The 24,972-nt window shown below is 37.1% G+C and overlaps 1 protein-coding gene across 1 annotated transcript in view; it reads left to right on the top strand.

Moving 5' to 3' along the window:
• ZNF407 (zinc finger protein 407) overlaps window positions 1-24,972 on the top strand; it is a 326,241-nt gene that overhangs the window by 185,317 nt on the left and 115,952 nt on the right. The window contains exons 5-6 of the mRNA XM_062570059.1: window positions 2,845-2,928; window positions 12,012-12,132. Of these exons, the coding sequence (XP_062426043.1) occupies window positions 2,845-2,928; window positions 12,012-12,132 (205 nt within the window). The remainder of the gene's footprint in view (window positions 1-2,844; window positions 2,929-12,011; window positions 12,133-24,972) is intronic.

The raw sequence follows: 24,972 nt of genomic DNA, 5'->3' as shown, positions 1-24,972 counted from the left end.
TATGTATCAATACAGGCTCATAACCTCAAATAAAATGTTATGTCTAGATGTGAGGGATTCAACCCACATCAAGCTTCAGAGCTAAGAAATACTATACAGTTGAACTTAAAGTCACAGGTAGTGAAGTTTTATGTGTGTGTTTGTATGGATGGATGTATTTGTGCATATACCATGATACATACACCAAAAATGTAATTCATTAATGTATCTGAAAGTGAATCTTGCAGAAAACAAAATGCATCACCTCCTTTCCTGAGCTTAAAAAGCAGAAACGAAATCTGCTTCAGTATAGTGTGTTCTGGGCCAAAGCCTCACTGACATCCTCAGGAGCTCTGCCTGCAGTAGAGCTCCCAGATTAGACCTAGATGAATAAGAAGTATTTAACTGGCAAATTATTTTATAGGATGTACCAATTTTCTCCTTTTAAAGCTCTTACTTGGTTTTGAAATATGTGTGTCAGTGGCTCAAAAAGCTGTTCCAAAAGCCAAAATATAAAATACCCAGTAAATACAGACATGTGCAGAGATGCTATGGGTACTCTGTGTCCTCATTAGTGAAAGAAGCTGCAGGCCACTCTGAAGTCTGCTCTGAGATGTTAAACGCAACATGAGCTAATTTATGACAATATATAGATGATGAACAATTTCTTGGTAGGCATGGAACAGCATTTAACTTTAAAATGTGAATTTTATGCTGGGGTGGTAGGTGTTACAGCTAGTTAGAAAGATTTATACTTAAAATTGATTAATTAATTAATATTTAATTAATTATAATTAAGCTTTATTTATAGTCCTTCTACCCCTTTTCTTTGATATTTTGATGAACTCAAGTGCTACATGCTGAAACTCCTGGTACAAAAAATAAAGGAGAAAAGAACTTATGTAGAAATCTCTGTGTAACAGTTCTATATTTCCTCTACAGTAATATTATTGACGAACAATTTGCAGTAATATTCAGATTTCGATACATTGTTTAACATGAATGCATTTTTCACGTGAAACAGATATTAAGTTGCCTCTGAAAACCGATGTGAATGTTAGTTACTGTGGGGTTTTATTCTGCTTTTTCTGTTTTGCTTTTTAATTCAGTTATAATCACAAATGGCCAGAACCGATTCCTAAAAAGAAGTACCAAAAATATTTTGCACTCTAGGTACTGTCTTGGAATAGCTCTCTCATCATGGGCCAAATTAAAAATAAACAAACAAACAAAAAAGGCCAAAATGTCTCTAAAATTTCAATCTATGGTTTTCGCAATCAGATAGTTTGCTGTATTATGAAATGGAATTAACATGTGCCAATCGTATTTCAAAGCCTAACTACCTGCCAGAGGTTAATCAGAGTTTTTACGATCCCACTTCAGCGAAGGTTGAGGCTGCCTTGGAAATGCGAAGGAGTTGCTTCCCTTGCGCCGGCGCCGGGCGCGGGAGCTGCGGGTGCCGGCGCCGGGCGCTCCCGCGGGGCGCAGGCCCGGCGGCAGCGGGGACGCCCGCGGGGCCCGGCCGAGTCGCGGGCGCGAGAGGCGGCTGCACCTTGCGCTGCTCCGCGGGCGCCGACCCCCTTCCTTCGGCTGGTGCCACCTGCAGCTGCCCGAGCCCCCGCGCTTCTCCGGAGCGCTCCCGTATCAGCGTGGCTGGTTCCGTGGGAATAAACAACGCGGAGGTTTCTAGCCTCTGTCTTCACAGGAGGTATAAGTAATGTGACACCTGACCTCTTAACCCAGTCATCTTTTATAGGAGCTAAATTTCCTTCCCCACAGGGAAGGGTTGATGGAGACTGTTAGTTTCAGTGAATTCGGCGGCGTCGCTCCGTTCGTCTCCTTTCCGCTGTGTTGCTGGGAAAGGGGACCATTTGGCTCCAAATGAGTAAAGTGATTCTTTTTTGGAAGGCATTTTTAAAATTTCGTTGGTATATCGGAGGTTAGCATTATTATTCCATAACGACCTTCCATGTGGGCTTTACGGGATGCAGTTGCCTTGCGTGTTAGTACATACTGAGTAAAAATGTTGCAGTGAAATGATAGATTGTATTTATAAACAACAGGGCAAAATCTTAGCTTGTATAAAAATACTAAAACCAGAGCATTTACACACTCTTAATGAGTAGCGAGCTTGCCAAACTCTCTCAAATTGTTCCAGAGGTTTGGAAGGAAGAATTATCCTTTGAAGATGAACAATACGAGTTTCTGCCGCAATTTCAGCAGCAATCCCCAGACCTGTTTTCTTTATGTCATGAAAGTTTTACAAACATAAACAGTACTGAATTGCCACTGGTACTGAATAATGTGGCTTTTATTGTTGCCTGTGCTCTTCAGTATATTCTGGAAAATAATTTAATGCTTATTAATAAATAGAAGGTAACTAAAGATGACTGTGATCTAGTCTGTTGAAAATTTCTCAGTATCCTTAATTTGTTAGTAAATTCAATATATTTTATTTAAGCAGAAGCATATATACACTATATTAACTTTTCTTTCCAGGCAATCTTTACTCAGCACAGAAAGGCCAGATGTATGGGAATTGTAAAAAATCAGGATATGCATAAAAACTGTTCAAGTGCATAAAGCAGCCCCATCTGGAAGACATCTAACAGAAATGAAGTTGTACAAAACCATTCCATTGATAATAAAGCTAATTTTTATGGGTCTGACAAGTATGTAATTATGTTCAGTGGTGCTTTTCAGATTTTATCACAGTCAATAAACCGCAGTGGTAATTTCATTCCCATTTGACATATTTACATGGAAACATTTGATTGGAGGAATTAGTAACCCTGAAAGCCTTGATAGATATGTTTTAATGATCTGTGACCTCCGCAGTCCCTCATCTGTTTATTGTTGCAACAGGCGAGAAGTCGTTCCTGTGTGACCTTTGTGGCTTTGCCGGCGGGACACGTCATGCCCTCACCAAGCATCGGAGGCAGCACACAGGTCAGTAAAGCTGTCTTTACTCTTTGGTATATTTTCTCCAGCAAGGGAGTATCTCCACACTAGGGAGTAAAGCAAGTCAAATAGCACATTGCAGCGCAAATAATATATCGGCTCATTGTTCGCTTTGCTTTTTTTGTTTTGTAAAATCTGAATGCCCAAGGTCTGTATCAAATCTGCTGGCTGTGAGTTTGAATAATTGCTTTTGGGGGACCATTTTGGGTGTTTTTGCTAAAGAAAGTAGAATTGTAAAGGCTGAGTTTCTTCTTTAAATGAATGCTAAGTATACTAATCTTTTTTCAAGGCCCAAATAGATTACCTACTGTGAAGATTTTGCAAGAGTCTGCTAGAATGTCCCTGGGTGAAAATTAGAGACCACATATAGATTAATCCATTATTTTGGACTGAGACGTAGTTGAAAACTAGTGTTGTTTCAGTTGCCCTTTTGCAATTTTAAGATAGCTTGTAATTAATAGATACAACCTTAAGAGTTGCCACATGGTTAGCATGTAAAGCAGAATTTCTCTCGCAGAATTAGTATAGCTTTCCTACCACCTGGTTATAAAAATTTAATATCAGATAAAATTAAATTGGTTCTTAGCTTCAGAAGACTTTTAAAAAAAGTGTAAGTATTAAACATTTATTAATACATTTTTACCTTAATTCTTAATTGTGTTTTTTAGTAGTTCCTCGGAAGTGTTTGATTATTTGCATAGATTTTGTTCAAACAGACGCAGAAGTGTCACTGCTTAAACCACTGTAGTTTTTGTTTTGCTGGCTAGCATGAGGATAGCATAACATCAGCAGGACTTGCAGGGTGAGTTAAATGACTATTGTCTACTGTACAGTGGAAAGAAATGACTAACAAATGTGAAGCTATAATTGTTACATCATGAATTTTCCATGGATTTTTGTAAAGGAATCTCTGTGGGAGATTTTAGTATGTCCCTGAATAAACTAATTCAAAATTCAGGACATACACTATCAAAGTGTGTAATTCCTGGAAAGCAGCTACTCTCTTTTCTTGGGAGCCTGAAGCCATTTTTTCCACCTTGGTTTCAGTTTACTAAACCAACCATATTTGGAGGAAAGTCTGATGCTTGCAAAAAGGTGGGGTTTCTCCTGCTGATCTGGCAATAACTTGAAATGGATTTGCTGTAAATAAAAATGTGCAAGGCCAGATTCTGCTCATAATTCTAATGAGCGCTTATACTAAAGTGACAGAATTTTTCTTCTGATAAAAAAGAATGCACATTTCTGAGAGCGGGCTGCCGCTTTCAGTTCCCATTTGTTGCAGGATGTTTGTGTTTTTAAAATGTCCACAAACAGTCATTTAGTACGTATTATAGGTTTACTTAGTATTGCACACTCTGAATGATAACAAGAGCAGATGAAACTACCAGAATGATAGTGATATGCTTCAGTTATAACTAATGGTTTGCATTTTGTTGGAGCTTTGAAAAATTTTTGTACATTGAATGAAATTTACTGAATCTGGACTCAGAATGAAAATGTTTTTTTGTTTCATTTTTAAAGTTTGAACAGAAATAAATCATTGTTATCAATAGAATAGGAGTTGTCTTTTGTATTCTGTTGTCCTGCCATGTTGCACACTGGGATCATGTCTATGTCTAGGACTCATAGTCAGGGCAGCCATCCAAAGGTAAATCATTATTTTAGAATGAAAAAGTGGAAGAAATGTGTATTCTTACCCTCTGTGTGAGTGTAGATGTGTTTTTTCAGGATTGTGAGTTATAGATTATATTTTTGGGGTGGGTCATTAGGCCACAGGTCGTTAGAAAATAAATTTTACTTCCTGGTTTATGTCGAAAAGTAGGCTGAAAATACCATGTGCTCCTGGTGAAAAGTTGTCTGGGTTTTGGATGGCATTTTGCCCTTCTTTGCCACTGTGGTGGAGATTTTTGTGCTATGATCACAGGGATTCACAGGTTATAGATCATGAAGCTTGCATCTAGCAGGCATAACTTTATATTTTATGTCAGGACTGGAGGCTCGTTATTACTTTGCTATTAACTTTATACTATACAGGACAGTATCTCAGAGGCAGAGGGATCTATCTTTTTGGCATTTATCTGCCTCTGTGGCACAAACAATCAGAGATGATTCTTTAGCAGAGAAATTATTGGTAGCTTCTATTTGTTTCAAGGAGAATGACACAATCCACCTTTGCCTGCATTTTCGCACTTATGTCTGTGCCCTTGTATTTTCATCTAGTGCGCAACTTTATCTCCGTTCTTAGCTGCGTGCACTCCTCTTTGTAACAGTATTTTTTCTACTTTGTCCCCAGTTGACACAATTTTCCATGAACAGAATGCCAGAGCAAATTGCAATCAGGTTTGAAAGGGATAGGTATCAAAAATAGTCTAAATGGCTTAAATAATTCCCTGTTGTAATACAGTCTAGGGTGCTGACACAGAACATCTTCCAATCCAAGATGTACTTTTATCACCCATCAGAGACCCTTGATTCAAGGGCAAGGGAGCTAATCCTTGTACATAATTGTTTTATGTACATGGAGGAATACCTTTACCCTACAAAAGATGCATTTTCTTTGGTGATATTACAGGAATGTAAAGTGTAATTTTACAGTTACAGGGCAGAGTGGGGCCCTTGGTGACTCACAGGGCAGCATGGCTTTAGGAATTAGCTTGGTAAATGTAATGTTTATCTCTGAAAGTATGTTTGTGCTTTTTAAGTGAAAAAAGTACAGGCACCTTAAAATGAAAGGAAAAACCATTTCATTTTAAGGGCTGAAAAAAATGCATGTGCTTAGATTATTTGCAAACATGATACATCTCCATATAGACTTCCTTGATACAGGTTTGTTCATCTGTGAAGCAGAATGGTAATGGTGAGAAAAAAATAATTTGACCCAGGAAGACATCCCTCGTGTTTCACTGGTTGACATCTTATTTGGTGTTATATATGTTATCTACTTAATGACTAAGCTGCTCTTGTGAGAAGTGCAGATTTTGAACACAGAATAAACTAAGTCTTCTACTGACTTTGTCCTAGCAAAACATTCTAGGCTTATCTTGTGCTTTGGGAGTATCTGCTTCCAGTCCAATTCTACAATGGATCAATCTAGAAAATGCAACAAGTCTTTCACCAGCTGTGTTAATATCAGTGGCCTGATTCTCTGCTCTGTCAACTGAAGCAATGGAAGCCTCAAGAACCCAACACTTTCGTGGTCCAAAGTTTGACCACAATTATATCACATTGTTAAGGATGCTTATGTCTCTGTCCTTGTTGAATGCTTTACAATAGGCACTTGTGGCTGTCCAGGCTGTGAGCAGAAACTGGTTTAAGAAGCTTAACCCACTTGCCGTTGATGCCATTTGGTAAATAAGGACCAGCTTGCAGGGCAACGAGAACATATATGCAAGAGCTCTGTTCCAACATGACTGAGAGAAGAAATTTTCCCCTCACAATTGATCTGCTGACACAGTATTTCTTAATTCATATTTTATCTCCGTGAGAAAATCTACAGGTGCATAATACTGCAAATTTTAGTGCTGCCTGCCTGTAGAATTAGTTAAAATCCTCAAAGAATTCAAGTATGAGATTATCTGGATTTTATTATTAAAAAGAGTAAATAACCCCTAAATCAGCCACCAAAATAAACACACACAAAATGAAATATACTATATCACATAATTTAAATACTTTGCCTTAATTGTGATCAACCTGAGAAACTGCACAAGAAAGAAAAAACAAAGAGAGGTAATTTCTGACGTTGTAATTACATTGAGAGTTACTGATGGCTGTGAAGCTTAACTGTTCAACTTATTCAGCAGAACACCTCAGTGAAGACACTTCTTAGTTTTCAAATGTCTTTTTTTTTGTTCTTATTGTTATTCTACTTTCCTTCCTTATTGGTTTTCCTTCTGTCATTATAGTATTTTTTCTTCCTTTCCATTTAGTGTTGTAGTTGCTGGCTTGCTGCAACAGTGCTGATCAGTCACATCCTATGTTCTTTTGTGTGAACCTCTTTTTTTTTTATATATATATTGGTTACTAGTCTTGTAAAGTGCAAAAACCTCATCCTCATGTTCTACACAATAGCAGTTTGCATTTGCTTCTCTTATGTTGTTTGTGGTAGGATCTTGCTGGGAATCGTAAAAGTAAAAAATTAACATACATGATAGTAGCAGAGCATTAGAGGGTAAGTACACTTACTGTGCACAGCAGTTCTATGAGAGTCACCATGAACCTATAGAAATGCCTAAGCAGATGTGTCTTTGTTCAAATATTTTCATGAATTTTTGAAGCTTATCGTATTTATTGTATGGCTTATATCGTACAGATCACTGTTTGTAGGATTGGTTCTGTTCATTCATTTCAATCTTGCACTTCTCAAGACATTTATAGGTCAATGTAATAAAGAAAGGAAATTTAATAATATATGTGTTTTTATCCAGATGAGTGACTCACTTTGTGTTTCTATTTCTCATGTGAACTGCTCTTTGACTTTAATGTGTAGTTACATTATTCGGCATTGAATTTAATGTATAATGTAGCCTCTTCCCTTCAACTTCTGCACCACAGCTTAAAAAAATAATAATGTTGAATGCCATAGAAAATGTAGCACAATACATCTTATGCTCTTTTCAGTAAGAAGAAAGGTGAAATTTGAAAAGGATCTGTGTTTTTTATTTCTGTTTAAGCAAAATTTGCAGCAGAGTGTGTGGAACTTAATTATAACAAACCTTTAGCCATAAACACTACCAAAACCTTGGATATCTTAAAACTTCCTCACTGCTTAAGAGGAATTGGCTTGTGGACCAGTTCATTCCCATTTCTGAGTATACAAACTGCAATTATATTTTGCTATGGAATAGCAGCTCCTTGGCATCTACAAGGAATCTGGGATGTTACTTATTGTTGTATGTATGTCTTATATGCAAAAAAGATGACCAGACTAAAAGCAAATAGGATTTGCTTCAAAATGTATCAAGCTCCATTAAGAAGTCTGTAAGTTCCTGCTGTAGGAGCAGCCTTAACAAATGCTAGAAAACAACTAGGAAGAAGAGGAGAAATCCTGTAACATGTAAGCAGAAGGACACATTTTGTGGTCTACCCCTTCCTAAGGTCAAAAATGCACAGTATATAGCTTGAACCATGCTAGGGTTTTTTCAGTACTGCTCAATGCGTCAGGTGAAAGATGAATACGACTAAAAGCAGGGCCTCTCCCTGTGGAGACAACTGGTAAGATTTCTTCCATCTTACTAAGATTCTGATTGATTGCTGAAGACTTTCAAGTTGAAGGCACCATTTAATTTTTTCTTACATCATTTATACCAAAGATGGGTCCTCAGTAACACATTCATATAAATATGGTACGTAAGCTGTAAGTAAAAATTGCCTGGATGGTCATGATTGTTAGTAAAATCATCACTTTGTCACCCACAAATCAGCATTTGTCACCAAGATTTATAATTGTTGTTTCTATTATTTTATTTTTCCTTTAAAAATTACATGTTGAGTACATAACTGTACACAGAAATTTATGATTACAGTAAGGCATGCTCTGTGTCCTAAAAAGCTGATCATCAAAGACAGAAATCGAAAGAAGTAATATCAAGGAAAAGGAGGAGGAGAAAGGAAAGAGAAAGCAGTAATTTGTGAAGAAAGGCTAAGACAGATGCTAAAAGAAGTCAGTGGAGAATTTGGAGGAGGCATTTTCATACAGGCAAGAGAAAAAGAAAGCTTTAGTCATGATGTTTTAAGAAGAGAAGAGTGGGCAGAGTGGAGGAAGCTAACTAGTTAGCTGCAGGCTTAATAACAGCTTTTGTGCAGGCCAGCGTTCCCCATGATCTGACCCTTTTTTCAGTTGCTTTGCCAAACTTGAGATTGTTGGAACTGAAATTTTCCATGTCAGGTGACTTAGGCAGCTGATACACTTCAGAAGTTGTTTGGAGTGTTGTTAAAAAAGGAAAATCACTTTCTCTTTTGTGACCTTATGGTTAGGAAACATGCTTGTTTGAAAGCTCTTATGTTAAAAACAAAGCCTAATGATAGTGGTTCTTTGATTTTGAAACATGTAGAGTTTTTTTTTTCTGTTTTTGCTTTTTTATGAACAATGGCATGTTTGTTGACCATTATGGCATTTTGGGGCACATATCCTACTCTTTCATGGGATTTGTTATTGACAAAGTTAGGTGAGGCATAGAGATGTTTTCTATGATAGTAAAGGAGGGGTTTTTGGTATTTTTTTCATTACTAAATCTTTAAATATGTAGACTTTGCCTTTACTCCTAGATTTTTGGATACTCCATTTTATAGTTAGCAAGTGTAGTGGGCTTTAAAAAAAATAGTACCATTATTGCTTTTTTGATTTGTGTTATTTCAATTTCATATTAATTAGGGTTCAAATTAATTAATTCCCTCTTGATGAGGGAAAACAATTCTCCTGAAAAGTTTCATGGCAGACAGTATTAAAAGATTTTGAAGTTAGTTGGCTGAGATGTCTTAAGACAGGGAGAGGAAAGGGAGAATTGGGAGACAAAGACTGACACAGAAGATTTTGTTCTAAAGATAAGGAAGACAAAAATTATAAAGTACTGCTGCTACACCTAAAATATTGTCCTCCCCCTCCCAATGCAACCCCATGAAATAGTTATCTTTTTTCTTTTTTTAACCAATTTTGTTAATTTTCTAGAAAAATATTTTTCCCTTTGTGCAGCTGCTAGGAATTGCAGGACATGCTAGACAGCCATTCTTTGCCCGTGTAGCTGGCTTTTATTGGGTGGTGCTGCAGTGATGTATTTTGTCAGGTGCAATTTACACATACTCTCCTTGACAGGAGCAATTAGCCCCAAGGATTGCCTAAGCAGAAGCTTCCTCCTGCAGTGGGCGAGGATTATCATTTTTCTTTTGGTCATGATGGGCTTTCCAAACTCTCCTGGCTTCCATGGGACGTCACTCACCTGTCAGCGTTACTGGCCCTGTCCCAGCACAGCAGCAGACCCTAGGTGATGCAGCCTCTAGTGAACGGCAGTGAAACATCAACTTTTAGTACAGATTTGCTTCTTTACAAGGGGGCAAGTTAGTAAGGTTCTAGTGCATTTTCAATGAAAGCAGTTTAAATAAGTCTATATGTTATCTAAAATACTTGCAGCTTTTCTACTTAGGCTTGAAAATGTTACTATCTTCTTTAATACTACAGGATAAAATGAATCGGGTACAGAAAATTTTCAGTTCAAGGACAGGTTGTGTTGCTATGGAGTCTGTGGCCTCCCAGAGAGCTTAACCGAAGAAGCCAATACTGCTGGGAGAATCAGTTTCTTCAGAGCAGAGGGTCAGTGTTTGAGAAAAAAACCCCATTTGGGGCAGGAAAGACATGCTTCCTCACAGTCTCAATTTGTCCAGCATAGAGGCTTCTGCATTATGTCCTGCCCTTTCACCTTTCTTTGTCCTGAGAAACAATAAATGAAAAAAAGTAGCTGAAATTCTCTCCAGCAGCTGCTAAAAGCAATTATTCCCACTCTTTATGGAGCTTTCAGAAGCTACTCCATTGTTCTTCCTTCCAGACTTTTCAGGTCTAAGGACCTTGCAATTTTTTTTTCCTTTGGAAGGAGGGGAAAAAAAAATGTCTCCATGAATGAAAAATGCAGATTTCTAACTTTTCTCAGAATTCTGACAAAGTCTTTTTTGAAGTTGCAAGTGTCTCGTGTTTTGAGGAGGCTTGAAAAATCAGATGGGGACGCATGGCCCCTTGGGAGTGATCTTTTGCTAGTGATGCGTCTTCTGCCGGTGATGTATCTTTTGCTGGCCGTCTGAAAATCCACAAATTGTACCTGCTCAGGGATGTAAGCTTAGTTTTGAGAATGGATGTCTGAAGAATCTACAAAGTAGGCATCTATCCCTAGCAGTTTTATTCAGGTTTCTTAAGTTAGGGATGTTGATTCCTTATGTAGTGTTGAGAATATAAATACTTCTGAAGGCCTCCAAAATACTTTTAAGTCTCCTGAAGTTAGGAGCTACCTTTTTCTGTCTTCTCACTACAAAAATAAACCTCTGTTGCTGGTTATTACATGTACCTGTAAGCTACACACAAGAATTTCTGGAGCAATCAGGTGAAAAAAGCGGATGCAGTTGTCTTACTTGGGATCCACAGTATATTTCTCTATTATAGATAGCATTTTGTCAGCTTTAGTGTCTGCTGAATGGTGGACTCTCAACTGGAAAAGGAAGAGTGCTCTTTTTTTCATAATGATTTCTTAACTAGAATAGAGGTTTTCATCTTTCTTCAATTAGTAGTCCCCTAGAAATTCCCAGTGCAGTTGCATGTTTATCAGAAATCGAATTTTAGTCCTCTGATAATATTATTGTCTTAGTATGGGAGGGGGGTAGTTCATGAACCTTTCAAGTCGTAGAATCATAGAATTGGTAAGGTTGGAAGGGACCTCTGGAGATCATCTAGTCCTTCTGCAGAAATTAGCCTGTTGTTCAGAAAAGATTCACAAGGGCAGAAGGACAGCAAGCAAGAGCAGGAGGACGAAGCTCTGAGTTCTGTTTTGTTCTCTCAATCTATTTATGCGTATTATCTTATAGCTCTGGCATCTAAAATGCAGGAGCAGAGACAAAAAAGAAAGACAGCCTTCTCCCAGAGACGTTCATTTCAGAACAGTTGCTGAATACAGACCCCAGCTTAATTTCTTACCTTCTGTCTTGAAGAATGTTTCTCCGTGGGTTGTACACAGGTACAACTGCAACAGAAGCCAGAGGGTATTCTACATGAGAGGAATGCCTGTCTCCTGCTGGTGTAGACATTCTCATGGAATATGGCCAAAATAAATGGTTACCACATTTCAGTACAGTTCTTTCTCTTCCTTTTTGCTGCAGTAACACCATATAGGAAGTCAACTGGCTGCTGAAGTATGTATCACAGTGAGCATAGTATTTTGTAATTAATACTGTGTATTTGGAAATGTATTTTGCATTTGCTTTTGTGATATACATGGACTAAAATCTAGCTCAAGGGATTTGCCAGAAATTCAGACTTATCTTCCTTTTCTGTTGATGAAAACTGATAATGCATATCTTCTCTTGTCATCTTCTAGGAGAGAAACCGTTCAAATGTGATGAGTGTAACTTCGCTTCCACAACACAATCGCATCTGACACGACATAAGCGTGTCCATACTGGAGAAAAACCTTACAGATGTCCCTGGTGTGACTACAGGTAATGAGTCATTAACTAAAGCATGATGAAAGAAGGGTTAAGGTGATCAGATGAGGTTCATTTGAAGTCACCAATAAAAATATATTGCCATTAAAACACCATCAGTGCAGCAGTAATTACATATTAAATTAGGAGCTAAATTTAAAAACTTAGTCTTCAGTATGCAGGTATTACTTTATAAAGAAAAACAAATGATGAGAAACCTTTTAGTGGTAACACTGCAATGCTAATGTTGAGTGTTTGTTTCACAGCTGCTCTAGTGTCTGTTAGAATTCTCCATGGTGAGACTACTTATCTGCATTGCCTTTTCAAATCAGTTGCAGTTTTGAAATTTTTCTCGGTTGAGTTGCAACCATTCCACCAAGAAAGGAAAAGTCCCCTAAAAGGCTTAGCAGTCTAAATATTCATCAGACACTTATTAGAACTGGAAGCAACTGGAGCTAGTTAAAGTGCTGCTGAGTCTGGTGTTTCTGCTCCAGTTTTCTCCTTGGCAGCCAAGTTTATTAGATGAGAGTGGATGTAGGGTGGCTATGTGGCAAAGTCTCATCAGTTACACCATTAAAACCCATCCTATTATGATGGTACAGTTAAGCTCTCAAAATTCACATAAATGGACTATTAAGATTTCTTGTCATGCTTATTCCATGTGTCTTATGTTTGTTATAGAATAGTTATTAAATGAGCTCATGTTACTTCTTAAGTTGCTTCTTAATTCTTCTTAAGCATACTTTTTCTACAACCTTGAATACTTTACAGTGACGTGGCTAATCTGTGTGTGCTATTAAAGAATCGAGAGAAGTCATTCATAAGCAACTTATAAGATCTGAGGTTCAGTGTTCTTTAAAAAACAGTATTTTATCTGAGAAATGATATATGATTGTCTAAATCAATGCCTGTGCTGTGATGCATGCTCACAAGCAAGAGAAGTTAAACATCTGATTACACCAGTATAATGTTTTTATTTTTTAAAAACTGAGTATACATCTATAATGTTCTTTTAGTATATATTTTAATGTAGTTTCCTAAAACAAAATTATATAACAAAGGCTAGCCACTCTCATAATACCTGATTTTGCACTGTTTATGATCTACTTTAAAGAAAGCTTCTGTACAGAAAGCTTCTGCACTGATCTGTGCAGTTTCTGTACAAAAATTTCAGTTATATTGGTCCATCTATATAAAGTGAATGTTCTGTGAACTCTACTCTATTGAACAGCCATTAAATTGCTGCGTAGATCTGCAATAGACTGAACTTAATAACTCAGGTGCCTTTCAATTCTGTGCTTCCATCTTAAAGAACCTCCTTCCCTCCTGTCCCTCCTAAAATAGAAGTGATTCTTTTGGCTTCAGTACACTTTGGATCAAGTCATCTAAGAAGGCCAGGTGGTTTTGCATTCCTCAGAATGGTCACATTAAAAGATCCATGTTGAGTGAAGTGACAGCATATAAGGAACATAGTGTGACGTGATGTGCAGCAGTGAACATCAAAGCTCCTGGGAAATGCTATCTTTCTGGCGCTGCATGTTTGAAGAGGCTTACTCTCGTGGTCGTCCACTTCCGAGAACCATCCCAATAGGAAGGAATAACCTTGCTACAGAACAAGATAATGAGAGAGGGGTTATGATAGGTTTAAGCATCTGACTTGGAGACACTAGTACACCGGCATGTTGTTGATGTGAATCTGAGTTTGCAGTTTGGAGTTTATGGCTCACACAGCGCGTGGGCGCCAGCGTGGAACCTTGCTTTTCCACTGCTTAGCGTGGCAATGCGTAATGGCATTAAATGCTCTCTCTGGGAAAATGTTCAGTAAACAACAGATTATTGTTTTTCTTCAGACGGACAAGTTTTGTATGGAGTAGGAATTTCAGGAAATGACAGGTTTTGACTAATACTATATTATATTTGAGGTTATTAGGGAAGAAGCAAACATCGCTTACTCATTTTATCAAGATTAACAGGAAATCTCTGAGCCTCCATATTATTTGAAAATCATTGTTTTGTGATAGTAGGATGTTTCCTTCCCTCGTAGGCTAGTTTCGACCTATTCTTTGAAAAAACGATCTCTACAGGCATCAGCATATACAGCTTTGATTCTGCAAGAACTTTTTTCTGAGCTCAGGTGAAAAACATCTGGCAGGGATGCAGAAATCTGTATTACTGCTGCGCATTCAGAGAGGCGGTGAGGCACTCTGCAGAGGAGTCAGTAGTGGGCCTGCTGTATTTATTAGCCCAGCAGTCCTACTTGTGCTGCCAGTTTCCACAGTCCTGGGATATTAGCCAGCTTTGTTGGCAGATACATTTTATGAATTCTATCCACCTCTTGAATTTTTTCCTCTTTATTTTTTACCGTATTTTTAAGGGAATCACATGTTGCCTGCTTATTAACTCACCTTTTGCAATCCCTTTTCATGAAGAAAAGGTATTAGCAACTCAGCAAGTAATGTTCTTCAAACCAGTTCAGCAGACTATTTACTCTGTGAGCGTCACCCAAGCAAAATGTGACATCAAAGTTTTAAAACCTGCAGATCTAATAATAAAATTAACCCCTATGCGTAGTGGTTAAGTTCTCACTTAGGTGATTTCAGCTCAGCCATTGTACTGTAAGTTCCTCCAGACTATTTCAGATATTGCTGTTTAGTGTTGCTTGGCAACTACAGACTCTTTAATGACCTTTGTAGTTTCACTGAGATGAATATCCCCCATTTTGTGTATGGATATGGAGTGTATTATTGTTAGTGCTATCATAACATCTCCTCTCACTGGTAGGTGAAGTCATCTTCGTACTCTAAAAAGTAGTGTGGGACATTTGAATAAAGAGTGTCTAAGTACTAGATATTTTTAATTATTCTCGTTCAACTCATCAGTGCTCAAAGGGTTCTTAGAGATTACTGATTTCAATCTTTTTAATGGGAAGAAATTGTGAACAATCATCCTGCAAAAACTCTTGCCAGACAAGTGAATGAAAGGCTAACTAACCTTGGCAAGAAGAAGAGAAACAAAGGCTATTAAAAGAAACAAATCTGAATTTAGGAACTGCTATTAAAATGTGGATCATTTGTGACTGTACGTGTACCTATAACTGATCTTTTCTTTCTTAGCAACAGAAATAAGTGGAATAGACTATGGGATACTGTGAGAAATAGATTGATTTTGGCTGCATAGAACAGAAAAAGAAAATTATTCTTTATAACCCTCAGACAGCAAGGAAAGTTTTTTTCTTAACTAGGAAAAGGTATGAAGTGATGTGATTTTTCCCAAGTGAATAATAAATTAATCCATTTTTTTTTTCCTCACAAATTATACAATTTCAATAGAATACCTATTCTCCAAAAGAAAACAGGGACAGTTTTCATAATTTTATTTTACTGAGTTGCTTTTATAATCTATGTTTATGGTTATAGTTAATTGTTTTTGCAAAATTTTATCTTCCTTCTCTGCCTTTTGTAGTATGGTCAGTTGATATTTTCTAAATCTGTAACTTATCGATAACAAAGAAATGAATTTCTGATTTTTCTATCTGTAACAGTAGTATCCAACTTCTAGTTATGATCATAATTTGAAATCATATTTTCAGTTTATTTTTTTAAAACCTAATTCATTTTGGAGGAAGAAAGAACATCTCTCAAATTTACTTATTTAAAGTTTAAGCTGCTATTCCACTGTATTTCACATTTATATTTTCAATTTAAGTTCATCCTATTTAGATATAAATATGCACGTATTTCCCTTGCATTTATTACCTCAAATCACACTGTGTCTCTCCATTCTTAAGTCAATGATGTACTTCGTCTTGCAATAATATCTATTATTAGAAGGAATCTAATTTTAGTCATGTGTTAGACTTTAAAGCCAAGTCCTATCAGTACTGATTTTTCATGCACTTATCACAGCTTCTTAGGTAAATAATGATTTATGTTAGTCGTGCATATGTGAAGGGTTATTTTAGTACAAAGCGGTTTCAGATTACTCTGTTTTAGGGAGAGTAAATGGCACAGCCCTGCTTTTCCAGCATATTCAAATATTTTGGATTTTAGGGCTTGGGAGGAACACTAGCTTAGTTCTGTGATATAGAAACATCTTTGCTACAACTTTGACCAGGGGACTGTGGGACAGGTATAATGTTACGCTACTGTATGCCTTCCCTTTTCTGTAATTAAAGAAAATTACTCTCATTCTTCTGGGACTCTGCTGCATGGTTTAATTATGCACATGCACTTGGGGGTAGGGTGAGGGTGAGGGGAGGAGGGAATGGAAAGCAACATCTACAACATTGATGATATTCCATTGTAGTAGATACACTAGCCACACTAGCAAAACAGCATTAATTCCATAACTGCACCTTTCTATAAAGTATATGACTTGTGAAGGATGTCTTACAAGACTGAGAATGAATAGCATACATTTTTAATATGATTATGTAAACTAAAATAAATATTTTACATTTATTATGCATAATAAAATAATTAGACAACATTCTGCAATGGATTATGGCATCTGAAATTCCAGCTGCAGAAGGATTCATTGCATAGTTTCAGCAGCAGCAGCAGCATGACTTAGGGGGAGTGACTCCACAGGGGCTACTTTTCCTTTTTTAGACAGCTTCCCTAGGGAATTCCTGTTTCCCTCTGACTTACAGTATATGTTCATAGGTTGTAAAGACCAGTTTATAATACACTCCAAGATTTGTATCTAAGTCATAAGAATGTGCAAAATAAGTGTTTTCTCTCTATGTTTATTTTGGTGAGTTTAATAACCTTTAGTTGTCTTGATATGATTGCATCAGCTGAGCACTATTCCCTAGTTATATCAAGAACAGCTAGGGACTATTTTAAATGCTGAGGTAACAGTATGTACTTGCTCATCATAAAACTGTAAGGCTGTTAAGGCAACTTCTACATAAAATAATGAAACAGTATATTTATCATTAAAATGTTAGCCTTTATATGTTTTTTGTAGCCAGTGAAATTTAATATGCATGTATAAGAAATAACTAGGTTATACAATTCTATGGAACATTAGGCTGATGATGACTACAAGTGGCAACCAGCAGTACACTGTGGAAAAACACCTACTTCTATACCACAAAGGCAACACTGGGCAAAAAAAGTGCAAATACTTTGTACTAGGAGGGACGTGCTAAGGAGAATAATGCATGTGTGTGTAGTAGAGCAAACTGGGCCTTCAGAAAGCACTTAGGCTTACATTGTGATCAGCAGCAGGAGTTGAAGATATCCAGCACATTGTGTTAGCATACTTATAAACAAATGAAGGTAGAAGTTTAGAGAGAAATTCTGTTAATGCATGGGCGTAGTTCCCAGATGTGAATATCTCAGAATGTTATCCCACCCGCAGTTTTTAATAAACATTCATATAAAATATTTGATAACATTTATATTAATCTGGAATAAAGGATACAATAGCATTCAAGTCTATGAAAGGAAAACATTCTGATATAAGATTTAGATATACCAAAAAACATATTATTTATAATTATAATATTATTCTAATGAATGCATAACATGCAGGGTTATGGTTAGTATTAGTCCTTTTATGGATGTTTCTATGTTGTAATAAAACTATTTCATATTTACCTAAATTATAACTGAAAATTCATATGGTAAATTCAGGCTAAAAATATGAAATGTGACAGTGCAACATACAGATCAACTATTGTATTCACCAATAGACTTGGCTTTGAATGTAGTTCCTGAAAGTCAGAAACTTGCAGAAGCCAGAGTGCACATGAATAGTAATACAGTCTTACTGGGAGGTGTGTGCATTGTCTGAACTAACTGAGAAATTCTACCTTTACAATTATAGAGAATTGTGTTGGTGGCAATGTAAAAGGAACTTAAACTTTTTTCCTCTCAGCTCTCCCCTTTCTTTTTGCCAGAGGTAAATCTGACTGCATGGACTGCTTAAGAAAAAATGTGTACTTACTAGCTCTAAAATATGTATATATACATGTGCATACATATATGTAGATGTACAGAGTTTTTATGACTGTTCTATTCCAAAATCACCCTCTTAGAGGTTTTTGCACTGTGTGTACATCTGCAGTCACTCTGTGAAGTCGGTTGCTTTCAGTGTATTTAATCAATATCACAGTAATCACACTATACTTGCTATAAGGGTAAAGCAGATTTTTATTTATTTTAATGAATAGTACTTATTCATCACAATGTGGAATCCATCAGTAATTCCATGAGCATTGGTAGCTCAAAGTTCTTTTGTTGTTTTTTCTTTTTTATTTCTCTTTATTTATTCCTATGTTCCAAATTTCTCCTGCGGCCACTATAGCTAAAAGGCACCAAAAATCTACTTTTTAATTTAGTGAATCTGTTATTTTCAGGGTAACACTGAACCACAGATCTTGGGATTTTAAGGATCTACCTAAATATAATTAAACTAAGGATGAAATTGCAAATATTATGAGTCTGTAGCCTCATTTGGATTGAGTCTGTTGAAGAACAACGCTTAATTGATGTGTCTAAGCCTAAATAGATGCTAAATTATTCTGACCCATTGGCAGTAATGTCGTATAGTCATTTTGACATTAATGTAAAAATTCCAATATGATTTTAATTCCTGTCAGCTTCTCTCTGTTGCAGCTTGTTGTGATCATAGCTCAACTCCCTATCAGTTAGTACACACTTCGGTTTAAGTTCTGCAAAAACATTCTCAGGTTCCTGAGTTGTTCAGTAATTACTGTCTTCCCTTTGCTGTTCAAATTTGGGCTTTATCCTTGAACTCTTCATGTTCTAAAACAACCTTTTTTCTGCTGTATGGGTATATTTTGTTTGAATCAAAGTTCCATATACTCAGGCCAAAACTTGGAGTATTTGATGCTTTCAAAATGAGAATAAAGGCACTTCATGAAGTGGACAGAAAGATTACTATGTTAGTCTTCTATTTTCATTATACATTTTAATTTCTCTAACTCACACCTCTTTTGTCCTGTCACGTCTTTTGTCATCACTGTCTTACCACTTCCTCTTTCTTCAAGGAGTATAAATATATTAAATATAAAAACAGAGCTATATTTATATTTAATACATATTTTATTAATTAATTTATAAATGTTGGACACCACATATTTCAGACTAAAATAATCTTAAGTAGGTTATATTTTGCTAATAAATAGAATGTATTACCAACTTCCAGAGGAATGACTAGGCTGTGGTCTTGATATAGCCTTTAGTAACAAAAAAGACATGCAATTTGCTGTTCTTTTAGTGGTTGTGTTAAAAACAATGAAATTCTCCATTTATACCTACAAATAAACTTTTACTTTCTGGAATAATTTGATCCCCCCAAAATCATTGGGATCATAGATTGATTAATGTGTCCTTTTTAGCTAATTTTTAAAAAGTGATTATACATGTTTTGTTTGCTACTGTCTGCTAACATAGAAGAAAAATAGTCATATGTTCCCTTTACCATTCTTTAATCCCAAATCCAGTCATTATAGTAGGACCCAGCCTTATTCTGGGGACAGTAAGTCTACCAGGAATGAGTATGAACAGTCCCCTGATTGGTAGTTAGCAATCTTTGAAAATATTATGGTAGAATTATAGGCCTTAGAGATGAAACTAGTTTGTTTTAATATGCACAGCTTATTCTTCAGGCAATGTGACTACTTGCATGTATAAAAGCGTGTGTATTTAACTTTGTCTTTACAATACAACATTCCCTCTTCCTTTCTTGTCTTTTCACATGTGACATACAAAACAACCTTGAAAAGTTAGGAAGTGACAGGAAGCAAATTCAGTTCAATAATAGTTCTAGAAAGAGAAGCAGCCATGCTGAGGAGGGAGAGAGAGAGAAACGTAATTGTTCTTTAAAGTCTGAGGAAAAAAAAATTTGCTGGACAGAAGGTAGAAGAAGGGAAAAAGAGGAGAAAACTAGAGCTTTTCTGTTTGAGAAAAATTTGCTGCTCGAGTACTTCTAATGATTTTGTAAGAAATATTCATTTTATTGAAACTAAATGAAGCAACTGACTGATTGCAGAACAAGCAGAACATCCTTGCTGCTATGACAGCTTCTGATTCCCTCTGTGTTTGTATATTAGGGCACATCGGGCACCAGAACTGTCTGGATTTCAAGGCTTCCTACCTTGCAATTGGAAATTGTAGGATAGATTTGGGAGTCCTGCACCTTGGGGCAAGTCTGAGAAGTGTTTTCCAGAGGCCACGATACAGTCTGGGGGAGCTGCAAATCTTGGGCAGGATCTGCTGCTGGGGCTTGGGAAGCTGAGTGTTCACGGGGTCTCTCTGGTAGGGCGGACAACGGAAAGCCTCACTTGACCTCTTTGACTCTCTTGATTATCTACTTTGGGGAAAGAAGTGTGGAAGATGTGAGAGATCTGACTTTCTGGGCCATTGCTTCACAACCCACAGGTTGAAAGCTGCTGCTTAACTTGAGGCAGCAAGAACTTTGACAAGAATAAGGAGAGCTTGTCTCAGAAGGGCTGAGAGTGCCTCAGGGCCTTCCATGGGGTTGCCTTTCTCTTTTCTGAGCTGCTGTGAGCAGATAGTGAGGTCCAGATAGGTAAATGTGATGTAGAGAGCACAGGGAATCATGTATACATCAATTGTCTTTCTCTAAACTATTTTGAAGACTGTATTTTCTGATACTATACTTCTATTGAAGTTCAGGGATCAGGGATCTGCCTTTTCTTGAGGCTCCTAAACAAAGACAGTCTGGAGAGGAGCTTATTGTCCAAGTATCTTTTACTAACTTACTGATTATGACTACTTTATCCTTGACTGGGATTTTGGTAGTGTGTGGTTTTGCTAGTCCTGCTTAGGTTTGAATAGCAGGCGTAGATATTGTTGAGACTTCTTAGGGACTTTCTTTTAATAGTTACCGTTAAAACCCTCAGATTTGGTATTGCAAGTGATCAGTGTTGCTCTGGTGTTATCATTGTTCATTTTAAGGAAAACCACTAAAAGAAATACAAGATACATCCATATGTTAGGTGCTGATCTGTTAGCATTTTAGTTTCCAGTCTCTTTTCTTTCTAAAAAAACTAAAAGTGGTGTTAGTGGCATTCACAGAATGTGTGTGTTACTAGGTTTGTTTGTTTAGATTTTCATCTTTAACCTGCATACCACATAATAACTGCATTGAATTTTTTGCTTCAATCTTTTTCTTAATATGTTCTTTTAACAATGGAAAAATAATTAATGCAAAACAAAAGCTAGAATCCAAAAATTCCAAAACATATATGAAAAAAGGATGTCCTGCATTTTTGGACACCTTGGTGCATGGATATTGCTTTTTCTTTTATATTCTCAGAGAAAAAGTGAAATCTCTAAGGCACTCCTAATATTTGCCTCTCGGATTATTTTGTGGCTCAGTGTGCTGGGAGAAACATGCTGCTGCCATGCTCTTTTCCCTTCTCTCCCCCACGTGGGTTGAGTGGAGACTTTCTTCACTATTCCCCATCTGCTCCAGTAAATGAACAGAAATAGGTAGGGAATGGGAACTGAAACTGATTGGAAATAGCTGATGCTGTTCATAGCCCAAGAGCAAACTACTTCCTCTTTGAAGTGAAGAAGAAGCCACTTTTGACTCTCAAAACCTGCAAAGCGTTCCCTTATGCTCCCAGGGTAGATAGCACAGTTACACCCTTACGTCAGCCTCAGGCTAGCTACGGACCAGTCCCATTCTGTGCAGCTTTTTCTTCCACTTCCGTGCAGAACAGCCAAGCACACCATGATTCATAGAATATAGCTCTGTGTGTGTGTGCGTGTGTGTGTGTGTGTGTGTATTTAAATAGTGCTTTAAAGTAACATACTTCTAATGTTCTTCAGCAATGCTGTCTTTTTGTATTTTTGGTGGTGATACCATTTTACAAAAACACAACTAGAAACTCTGCAGTTCATAATACTGTAAAGCTTGTGTTATAACCCTATAAATACATCGAGTGGTTCTAGTGACTTCATAAAACACTAGAATATCATCCTAGTAGTTTACTGTGATATTACTGGTTCCCCTTAAAATAGAGTATTTATAGCTTTATATTTATCACTTAAGCACACTCTTCTTTCAATCTCAGTTCAAGCTAATTATTGATTCTCTGTAGTGGCTCTGGTGTTGAAGACACGATTTCTTTTGCTAGAAAGCCAGTGTGAAATGTCATCCCCTGCTAGGCGTCTTGAAAATGTTCCCCTTTGAAATTTGGCATGCACAGTCTGCAGGCCAAATAGTTCTTAAAAACATTCTGAGATTGTAAAAGATATTAAGAGATGGGGTGAAAATATGAATTCTTCAATTTGGATTATTTTTTGATAGAAAATTTTGGCATTTCATGCATCTCTCTGATAAAAAGCTCGTGGTAAAGTCCAACCAGAGAACAAAAGTTTGGAGATATCTGTTATGGATATTTTAACATATAGACAAACCATTAGTAACTCATTTTCTTTTCAGGAAAGAGAAGGTGTGTTTTTACTTTAAAAGGGCAGTTTTTATTAATCAGTTAATGAATGCTGATTTTTAGCCTGATGTCCTAACTTAGCTGAAACTTGCACGAGGCCATCCAGTCATCCATCTTCTGGCAATTCCTTTAAAAACTTTTTAAGCTGTTGGACAGTTTCAGTCAAAGCTGACAGGACATAGTAGTTGCTGAGATAATTTAAGTTCCTACATTACTTAAGTTCCTACATTACTCTTAAAAGAGCTGCATGAGGAACGGGGATTAAAAAATCCCAAAACACAGAGGAACAGGCAGGCAAAATTCAGCTGTTACACCTTTCTTCTTGCTCACAACCAGATAATGTATGTTTTCAGGCTGGCCACCCAGCATGGCTGTTTTTTTCTTGCCTGATGGGAGTATCTTGAAGGATGCGTTGGGGAATTCCCATTACTGCAGAGGGAGAGTTAGTTAACAGTTCAAAAATCCAAGGGAAATCAGGCTTCATTTGCTACGGTGTTCATGTATCAGTGTTTCTGGGTCCAAAATTAACTGTTGCAAGTAGTCAACACAGGTCATTTTATAAGGATGTTAAAAACTATCAAGTGTATTTTTCTTTAGAGAAGACATTATTTGGTAGACTGAAATATCCTGAAGATTGAGAGTACTGATATTTCTTACTCAGTGAATAGGAAGCAGCTTTTTGTTATGGACAGATTATTCCATAACTGCTGTCTTTGGTATTTATTCCATTTTCTTTTAGGTTATTTAGTGCTGAACTGTGACATAATACATGGGTCTAGAAAGATGGTATTTGTTCAAACTTTAATTCTGTTCTTCACATAAATACAAATATTTTCACATGTTTTTAGTAACAATGAGCACCCACAAATTCTCCATCTCATATGGCAGTCCAGTGGCTCTCCACCTATTTGGAATTCAGCCTTTTCATTTGGTGACTAAATGTGATTTTCATCACATTTTAATTTGAATTTTAATTACCCAGCCTTTAAGATTTTGATCAGCACTAATAAATTATAACGAAGTCATGTTATATGGTATTTAGTTGATAGATTTGGTATGCTAAAATCTAGTCATTTTGAGGAGCAATAAAAATATATTCAAGTAGAAGAGAGGTTTCAAAGATAAAGGAATTCCTACCAGATTTGTTGAAACCTGGCTCAGAATGAGAGAAGTCTTAAATTAGAGCCCTTGTTAGGGAAAAAGCAGGTGACTGCTCTCTATTCTGCTTAAATAAATGCAGCAAGAGCAAGTCAGGTAGTCAGCCTTTACATGCTAGCCAGTGCATGCAGCCTGAAAACTGCTGTGTGTTGCCTGATGGTGGTGCGAAGAGAGATGAGGTTACAGTGTTGGGTGGAGCTGTGGAGATAAAGGACAAGGTGGGCTCTATTAGTGTTTTAGGTTGCAGAAGAATATTTTGAAAGATAAATACAGTATTTGTTTGCTCTAGCTGAGTTCTTGTCCCCTCTAATGTATAATAATAAGAGAGTCTTCATTTTCTTTCTCTGTTCTGAAATCCCTGTTTTTAGCTTCATTTCACCAGAAGCATGGTAGGAGTACTGTAACAAGAAGGTTGGTAACTAAGTTCCTCTGCATCTAGGCATCTCTGCTTCATAGCTCAGTGGGGAGTCAATTCTCAGTGAAGGAAAGGTTGGGTAGTGTCTGCTGTCATACGGGTGAGGCTCTAAAACAAAAATAAAGACAGGGGATGAAGTCCTGGCCACACCAGTGTTAAGCACATCACTTTTATGTCCTCAGTGAAGCCAGGATTCTCCACCTATCATGAAGTACTTGCTTCTTGAGAGACAAACAGAAAGCCATTTGGGTAGAAACACCTTTGACAAGAATTTTTATCCTGAAAAGTAAAAACAAAACAAAATAAAACCCAAGTAGATTGTGGGATCAAGTACCTAGATACTTCCAGTTTCCACTGATCTTTGCAAATTAGATCCAGTTCCCCTAAATCATGCTAAAAACTGTCTACACCAGCTACTCCTTTAGGAGTCCCCTCTCTGCTGAGTTTGCAAGTTCTTAAGTCACCGAGGCATGCTCAGAAGTGTCTGTTCTGGGGAGATAGGCCTGTCTCAAGCTCTTCCATTTACCTTGTAGGTGAACAGGCTCCTATTCCTGTATTCCTGGGTGTATCTTAGAAGCAAATAGACAAGCTAGGATTAACTTAATTAAGAATGGCAGTGCCATCCACAGTAAGTCTATTTGGTGTTTAGGATACTCAGCTGAGAGGACACAGAAGAGGTTTTTGAGTGTGAGGAAAAGTTGTGTAGGAACCGTAACTGAAAGCAGAACAATTGGCTGTTTTCACTGTCCGTTGACAGAATTGCAAGAAGAAGAGAGTATGTGCGGGATATTTCACACCAGCTAATGCCATTCCTGGGTTGCAGGAG

Source organism: Rhea pennata, chromosome 2 (assembly GCF_028389875.1).
Source record: "Rhea pennata isolate bPtePen1 chromosome 2, bPtePen1.pri, whole genome shotgun sequence".
In the NCBI taxonomy this organism is placed as follows: Eukaryota; Metazoa; Chordata; class Aves; order Rheiformes; family Rheidae; genus Rhea; species Rhea pennata.
Note: the sequence above shows the minus strand (reverse complement) of the source record. Positions and strands in the feature narration are given on the sequence as shown.